Below are 7,758 nucleotides of genomic sequence, written 5' to 3'. Positions count from 1 at the left end.
CCAACGGCTCCCAGGATCCCTTGCGGCGGACCGCTCGGGCTGCGCGCGAGCTCGCGGGGCGGGGCCAACGGCAGAGCAGCCGGTCGGGGGTCCGTAGCGGCTACCTCGCCCGGCGCGTGAGGGAGCGTGGCTGCCGCGTCCTGGCTGCCGAGGGGCTAGGCGTCTACCTGGGGGCGGGGACACGCGGGCGGCTGCCGGCCTCCAACACCTCGCGGTCTCTCCGCGCGGAGCTGCTGTGGCCCCGGCTGATGACTCAGAAATCAAAGGGGTCATAGCAGATAATTATGGACAGCTATGTGCCAACAAATTGGATGACCTGGAAGAAACGGATAAATTCTTAGAAACATAATCCACCAAAGCCGAATCAAGCTCAAATAGAAAGTCTGAACACACCAAGAACAAATGAGATGGAATCAATTTTTAAAAGCCTCCCCAAACAGCAAAGTTCAAGATGGCATGGCTTCACTGGTGAACTCCACCGAACACTTAAAGAGAAATGTAAAAAGTCCTTAAATGGTTCCAAAAAACTGGATAGGAGGGAGCACTTACAAACTCATTTAGATGACCAGCATTACCTGACACTGAAGCTAGACAGGACAATACAATACAATAAAATTACAGGCCAATATCCCTGATAGGCATAGATGGAAAAATCCTCAACAAAATTGTAGCAAATCAAATTCAACACCACATTAAAAGGATCATACACAATGATCAAGTAAGATTTGTTCCTGGGATATGAGGACAGTTCAACATACCCAAATGAATGTGACACACTGAATTAACAAAAGGAAGGAATAGTATAAGCTATCTCAATTGATGCAGAAATGGGACTTGAGAAAATTCAGCACCCCTTGCACGGTACAAACTCTCAACAAATTGGGTGTAGAAGGAATGTACTTCAACACAATAAAGGCATATATGAGAAACCCACAACAAACATTCTCACTGATGAAAAACTGAAATCTTTTCTTCTAACATTAGGCAGAAGGCAAAGGTGCCCACCCTCACTGTTTCTATTCAATAGCACCGAAAGGCCCACTCAGGGGAATTAGGGGAGAAAAAGAAATAAAAGGCATCCAAATCAGAAAAGAAGTAAAACTATCTCTGCTCATGCATGTCATGATCATACATGTAGAAAACCCTAAAGTGTCAACAGCAAAATCTCTTAGAACTCATAAACCAATTCGGCACACTTGCAGAACACAAAATCAACATACAGGAACCAGTCATGTGTCTAAACAAAAGCACCAAATTACTCTGTTCACAGAGGGTCCAGCCCTGGGGGGGAGGCGATGGGACAGCAGTGTGGGCATCGTTGAAATGCAAAGGCCCCGAGGCCAGCCTCTCAGGCCACAGCTACATGGGGCCTCCTACCTCAGTGGAGGAGACGCTTCTGCACAGAAATGCCCCAGAGAGACAAGGTGCCCCCCCTGCCCAATCTCCTTTCTGAGTGCCCCGATTCTCCTCCCAGCCCGATGCCCTCTCTGTGCTGAGGGAAGAGGGACTGTCCACCAGCCCACACATTTCATTCGCCCACCGAGGCCGGAGGATGGGCCTTCTACATCGGTTGTGGAGCCTTTCCCCTCATGACATGCCTTTCCTCTCTGCTCAGCCCACCAGGAGACCCTGATGTCTGAGCATCCCCCAGTGCCCCAGCCCGCTTCAGCGAGAAAGGGAGGGCCCCCCTCTGGACAACTGCTGTCTGCAGGCTCTGTCCAGAAAGTGGGCTGGTGCTGCAGAGGGCACAGGGCCAAAGCAGCGGCCATCCTTAGACGACTGGGGTCCTGTGATGACGCTGTGTCCTGGGGACTCCCAAAAGCGGCCTCCAGGAGAGCAGGGGTGGGGCGGGGGATTTATGGGGGTGGTGGGCTCTCGGGAGCCATCTGGAGAATGCACATGAATGTGGAGGGGGAACGGGGACATCATCGCCTTGGGTCCCGGAGCCCGGGACCTTCTTGCTTTCGGCGCCCCTTCCCATGGAGAAGCCCAGATGCCACCAGGGGCAGAGACCCAGAGCATTTCGTGACAAAACAGGCTTTATTTGCATTTGCATACAAGGCCCAAATGGGCTGAACCCCCCCCACCGCCCCACACCTTTCCCACCACCCTCTTATCCCAACCCCAACCAGCCACCCCCAGGGGACCCACCCTCCCGCCTCTCCCACCCCTCCCTCCCTGTCCCACAGCAGCCAGGATCAGGACTGGGATGTGGAGGAGCCCGAAGCTGCCCTGGAGGGCCGGCTCCTCCCTCCTGGCTGCAGGGCCGCTTCCTACCCTTCCCTGTGATGAAAGGGTCCCCCCTTCTCTTCTGGGGCTGGGAGGGGCGGCCCAGCCCCAGAGCCAACGCTGGAGCCCCAGCGACCCTGAGGATGGCCCCTGGCAGGGGTGTCTTCCCAGCAGGGGCTGGGCCTGCACGCGGGGCCCGACTGCTGGCCTTGCCAGCTGGAGGGCCAGCGGGGCTGAGGCCCGGCTTGTGGGGAGAGCGGGCCTGGGGTACTCCACGGCGGAGGAGGTCTGAGCCCGGAGTAGGACTCTGGGGCAGTCCCCAGGATGGCAGCGTGTGCTGAGAGGCCAGGAGGAAGGCCAGGCTGGGGAGCTCCTCCTCGCTCTCACTGGGCCTGCCCGTGGGCCCCAGGGGCTCCCGAGCAGGACAGGTCTCTCCCGGAGCAGTGGCGAGTCTGGGCCCCAGGCTGGGGGAAGTGTGGCACCAAGCCTGGGGGGCAGGGGGCCGCCAGCCAGGCTTCATGGGAGGGGGCTCCTGGCGTCCTGGAGAGGCAGCGAAGGCTTTGGGCCCGGACACACCAGCATCTCCTCGGCTGTGCGCCTGGCGCTGCCCGCAACCAGCCTCTGGTGGGAAGGCTTGGTCGCTGGCCCCTACCTGGGGGCCGTGGCTGTGCCTCTGGGGATCCTGGCTGGCCACAGGGCCAGAAGGCCTTGAGTCCGCTCGGGGTGTGCCGTGACTCGGGGGGCCCCGCACACCCTCCTCCTGCTTCAGTTCCAGGAGTCGCTTCTGCTCCAGCTGCGAGGAGGGTGGGCACCGTGAGGCGGCCCGAGAGGGGGAGGCGGTGCCACGCCAACGACAGCCGCTGCGGCTCTCCTGCCAACCTCACCCTCCAGCTTGGTGCCCCGGCCTGCGTCCTCCCTCTCCTCCCCGGCTCCCCACATCCTCTCCCTGCCGTACTCCTGCCCGGCCCCCACCCTCAGAGAGGCCCTCCCTGCCACTTCTGCCATGCAACGCAGGGGGACGGTCAGGAAGGAATCCTGTCCTGGGCTCCCCTGCCCTGGCACACCCGGGGTGCCCCTCTCCAGGCTCACCTGTTTCCTTCCCTTTCCCAGCTCACCTGTGCCAAGGACAGTCCTTCCTCCTGCTGCAGCTCCTCAGCGAGGGCCAAGAGATCCAGCTGGGCTTCCGGGCAGGGCAACTCCGCCAGGAAGCGTGGGTGCAGCACTGCGTCCACCTGGCCCAGAAGGAAGAGGCTGTGAGCATCCTTGGAGGGAATCCCCTGGGCATCCAGAGGACCCGGAGGGCGACGGAAAAGCAGAGACCAGCCCCAGCCTCCACAACAAGGGGCTGTTGGAAAGACGTGGTCACGGTCCCCGACCACAGGCACACATGCACACGCACAACATATACACACGTATATGTGTGCATGCCACACACCCCACACGAGACGTGCACGCAAACATATGCACAGCCACACAAGTATATATACCGGTACCTATGCACACACACAAGCACGCACACCAACACCCCGCACAACCCTGGCTCACCTGGGTTACCCCTGTACAACACGCAGACACACACACACATATACACAGCTACATATGCACACACACACACACACACACGCACACGCCAGAGCTCAGGAATAAGAAACAACTCAATTCCAGCTGCCTGGGCACCACCCCGACCTGGGTGGTAGGAGTGCCGCTCCCCGAAATCCTGTAGCACCCGGGCCAGGGCCAGCCTACCTTGTTGAGAAAGTCTTCCTGGGCACAAAGCTCATTGATGTAGGTCAGGAGACCCGGGTCTGGATAGAGGCCCCCCTCTCCCTGTGGCGGCTTGGAGCTATCTTCCCCATGTTCTCCGCCGGGCAGCCCCTGAGCTTGGCCGCCGGGCCCCAGCAGCCCCTCCATGATCTCCAGGAACTCTGTCACGGCCTCGAGGGGGATCTCCGTCGGCGCCTCGGTGTGCGGGCTCCGCCGGCATCGCGGTGGCTGGGCGGTGGCGAGCTGGGCCATGGCGCCGGCCTTCTCGCGGATGCGTGCTGAGGAGGGTGCAGGGAAGGAGTGTGGGTGGCCCGGCCGCACCTCCCCAGCCCTGAGCGTGCTCAGGGAGTACCGAGCTCGGGGACATTCCCGTGGGGGGTCATGGCCAGCTGGTCCGCAGGCACCAAGGTGTGGAAGTGGACACAGGGCCTCTGAGGGCTTCATGCTGGGGTGGCGGGAAGGAGGCCCGCCCTCCTCCCAGCCCCCAGCCCCTTCCAGCACCCTCTGTGGGTCTCTGACCAGGGCAAGGGGGGTGGCCATGTCCTAAACCTGGCCCATTCCCGTCGGGTCCAAGGGAGACCCCACGCTACTGGTGGCATCGAGGTCACTGCCCAATGCCCCCGGGATGAGGAGGACCGTGTTGGGGACCGCGGCCTTCCCAGGCTCCCACTGCCTCTGGCCTTTGGCTCCGGGGGAACACGGTGGCATACCTCGCTTCTGGCCCCGCTCTGGGGTTGAGGGCACCCGAGCAACAGGCCTGAGGGGTGCTGGAGGAGGTACGCCCTGCGCCGCCTTCATCCACTGTGCGTTCTGACAGTGTCTCGCCTCCTCGGCCTCGAACTCCATGAACCTGGGGCAGGGGAGGCACGGCCCCTTGAGGAGGAGGCCTCCCGGGCCCAGGCAGGGAAGCAGTCAATGGAGAGGTCAGACGGCTAGGTCATGGGGTGTCATGGCCCTGGCCGTGGTGGGGAGGCAGGCTGCCTGGGGCACCCGACCCCATGTACAGCCCCAGGGCCCGAGTCTGAACCCCACCCCCCAATGTCATGAGACCTTCATGTCTAGACAGAAAAGGTCAGCGTCTGGCCAGGTGGGGCTCTGGGGCAGGGGAAAAGAGTAGCCAGCCTCCCAAAGTGGGGGGCGTGCTTCCAGAGGGGTACAGGTCTTCATCCAGCCCTTGGCCCGGGGCCCTGACTCACCTTCCCGCCATCACATAGTAGATGCTGCGCTCTGACTTGCTTAGACAATGCCACTCCTGCACGCCCCGCTGCAGGACCTCCTCCCGGGTCATGGTGGGGTTCTGGCGGGCCAGGGTCCGAAGCAATGGGCTGTAATTTGCCCACTGCGGTCAGTCACCATCTGCAGCCCGGAACCTGCCCACCCCACCTCACACTGTGGAGCCCGCATCCCCAGCACGGAGGACTAAGCCCAGGAGGAGACCGGCAGGGTCTCGGCGGTAGAGGCCAGCCTTCCGGGCCACTGTGGTGCCGCCTGACTCCACAAGCCTCCGCCACGGACTGCGGCCGCCCGTGCCCTCACACCGCAGCTGCCCACTGTGGCCTGGAGAGCGGGGCTGCTCCTCAAATTGGCCCTTTACGGCTAACAACGGCAGGCGTCCAATGGGCGAGCACAGGCCACGCCGTCAGACACCCTGCCTGGACAGCCCAAGGCGCGTGCTCTGCAGGCCTCTGAATGCAGTGGAGTGGTGTGTCAGGAGGGGCCCGGCCATGGTGGGGCTGCCCCGCTCTGGGCTCCGAGTGTGCCGCCCCCCCTGCACCAGTCCCCCCGCCTCTCCCGGCCTGGACCCTGCACCCAGGAGGGCAGTTGGGCAGAGAGCTGTCTCCTGGGCCCTGGGGTCCCCCGCCTCCCTGAAGGGATGCCCAGGCATCATCCCCTCAGCCCCGTGTTAAAAGGGGACAGAGCCCTGAGAGCGCAGCCTCCAACCCTGGGCCTGCCGGCCAGGGGCCCCACTGTGAGCCCGCAGCGAGCCTGTGGTGAGCATTGCGGCCAGAGGCCGGCTGGCTCACAGGGGCCGCCCGCGAGATGCGGCCTAAAGGATGTCACCACCAGAAGTGACCGCCTCCCGACAACCAGCCCGGTCAGAGCGAGGACGACACGGCCCTTGATCCAGGCTGGACACCGTGGCTTCCCCGTTGGACGACACTCACATGAGGAAGCAGGACAGTGCCTCCGCATCGGGAGTCTGGGGCAGGTGCCTGCGGGCCAGGGGCTTGCAGTGCTGCCAGTGCCGGAACTTTTTGTTCACGCTGGTGCGGTGGCAGGCGTTCCCGGGTGAGGCGGTGGGCTGCGAGCAGGCCGGGCCGCTGTTCCTAGCAGCCCCAGGTGGACGAGGCCTGGCCATCGCTGGGAGCTCGCCAGAGGCCAGCTGGGCAGCTGGCACTGCAGCTCGAGGTGGACGGTGCAGGGACCAGCGTCCATCGCTAGCCTGGGTGCTCCAGGCAGGAGGGGCGGGCAGGATGGTCTTCCCTCCCGAGGCCGCCAGGAACTGGGGCACAGGACACACAGCACCCCCACAGAGGGCCCCAGGAGTGCTCCCATGGAGAGGGGCCCGAGTCACGACAAAGGTCTGAGGCAGGGGAGCCTGCACGGGCCTCTGTTCCGGCCAGACGTGCACAGTGATGTTGCAGGCCCCAGGCCAGCCTGAGCCACAGCTGGCCTGTCCTGCCACCAACGGCGTGCTGGGGAAAGCCGGCAGCACCAGGGTGCTTCCTGGGGGCAACACTGGGCCCAGGAGGTTCGGTGGGTGCTGCTGCCAGGGGGCCCAGTGTGGCGGGCCGAGGACGGGAGGGGCTGACGGCAGCACTGTGAAAGATGACGCGAAGCTGCCAAGGTTGACGGTCCCCTGCGGGCCCGGCACTGGAAACGCTGTCAAGACAGGAGAGGTGCTGAGAGAATCTGTCCTGGGAAGGGTGCCCGGGACTCAGGGGCCGGTCTGCTGGTGGAACCGGGCAGGGCACAGCTGTCCGCAGGGGACAGTCAGGCCCCGACCAGCTGAGACCGTTCCCCTGGAAATGTCTGCCCCACCCGGGTTCCCGGCCCACTCTGCCAAGAAGAGACCTCCCAGCAGGTGCTGCGTTTGTGCCACCAGACCCTGGCCTCATGGCTCTCTCCACACAAGACTTGCAGACACCTGCCTGCGGGGACGACCCCGACCACAGCCCGTGAGCCGCAGGGCACTCATCCCCGAGGTATGGTCCGGGCCCTGGGGCCTTGAGACCCGGCAGTGTCTAAAACACCGGGGCCCACGCCCCTCTGCTTTGCGGTGCCCGTGCCCACATAAATCCCTCTCTTTCTTGCCTGACACAGCACACGAACGCACTTGAAATGTCCCTCTGCACAGGAAAGGCCCCGGGACCCTGACTGACATAACCCATCCAGAACCACCCACAGCACACCCTTAACATGGGCCAGGGTCCCTGCCACCGCTCAGGAGCTCCATTCCCAGGAGAGGGTCAGTGGAGGAGGTCTCGTGTGCCCTGAATTCTGTCACTCGACAACCAGTGTGGGCTGCAGAGCCTGGGAAAGGGCTGGCAATGGAGAGCAGAGGGCAGTCAGGGGAGGATCCCTCCGCTTTGGAAAGGAATCAGCACGTGTAGATGTCCCACGGGACAGGCAACCATACTCCACGTCCACTATCATCCCTGGGTTAGTGACTCGCACACAAGCAAACGCCTCATCTCAAAGGTGAAACGCAAAGCTCAAGTCTGTGAGACACTGGACAGGAGGAAGTGGCTCTGCAGAACTGAG

The 7,758-nt window shown here is 62.6% G+C and overlaps 1 protein-coding gene across 1 annotated transcript; it reads right to left on the bottom strand.

The window, feature by feature from the left end:
• Nucleotides 1-1,665: 1,665 nt before the first annotated feature.
• Nucleotides 1,666-4,533, bottom strand: LOC130683099 (NUT family member 2B-like). Its single transcript, XM_057499369.1, has 4 exons — nt 3,976-4,533; nt 3,345-3,461; nt 2,188-3,022; nt 1,666-1,886 (listed from the first exon to the last, which is right to left on the bottom strand). The coding sequence occupies exons 1-4, from the start codon at nt 4,531-4,533 to the stop codon at nt 1,666-1,668; spliced, it is 1,731 nt and encodes a 576-aa protein (XP_057355352.1).
• Between the last annotated feature and the right edge of the window lie 3,225 nt (nt 4,534-7,758).

This window comes from Manis pentadactyla, chromosome 3, assembly GCF_030020395.1.
Source record: "Manis pentadactyla isolate mManPen7 chromosome 3, mManPen7.hap1, whole genome shotgun sequence".
Lineage (NCBI taxonomy): Eukaryota > Metazoa > Chordata > Mammalia > Pholidota > Manidae > Manis > Manis pentadactyla.
Note: the sequence above shows the minus strand (reverse complement) of the source record. Positions and strands in the feature narration are given on the sequence as shown.

Excerpts from the sequence above, each read along its gene's own strand:
- LOC130683099 (XM_057499369.1), bottom strand. The coding sequence starts at position 4,533 with ATGGCCACCCCCCTTGCCCTGGTCAGAGACCCACAGAGGGTGCTGGAA. Across the intron at positions 3,462-3,975 it reads AGGAAGACTTTCTCAACAAG|GTGGACGCAGTGCTGCACCC; the intron begins GTAGGCTGGCCC and ends CTTCTGGGCCAG. Across the intron at positions 1,887-2,187 it reads CAGTCCTGATCCTGGCTGCT|ATGGCTCCCGAGAGCCCACC; the intron begins GTGGGACAGGGA and ends TGCATTCTCCAG.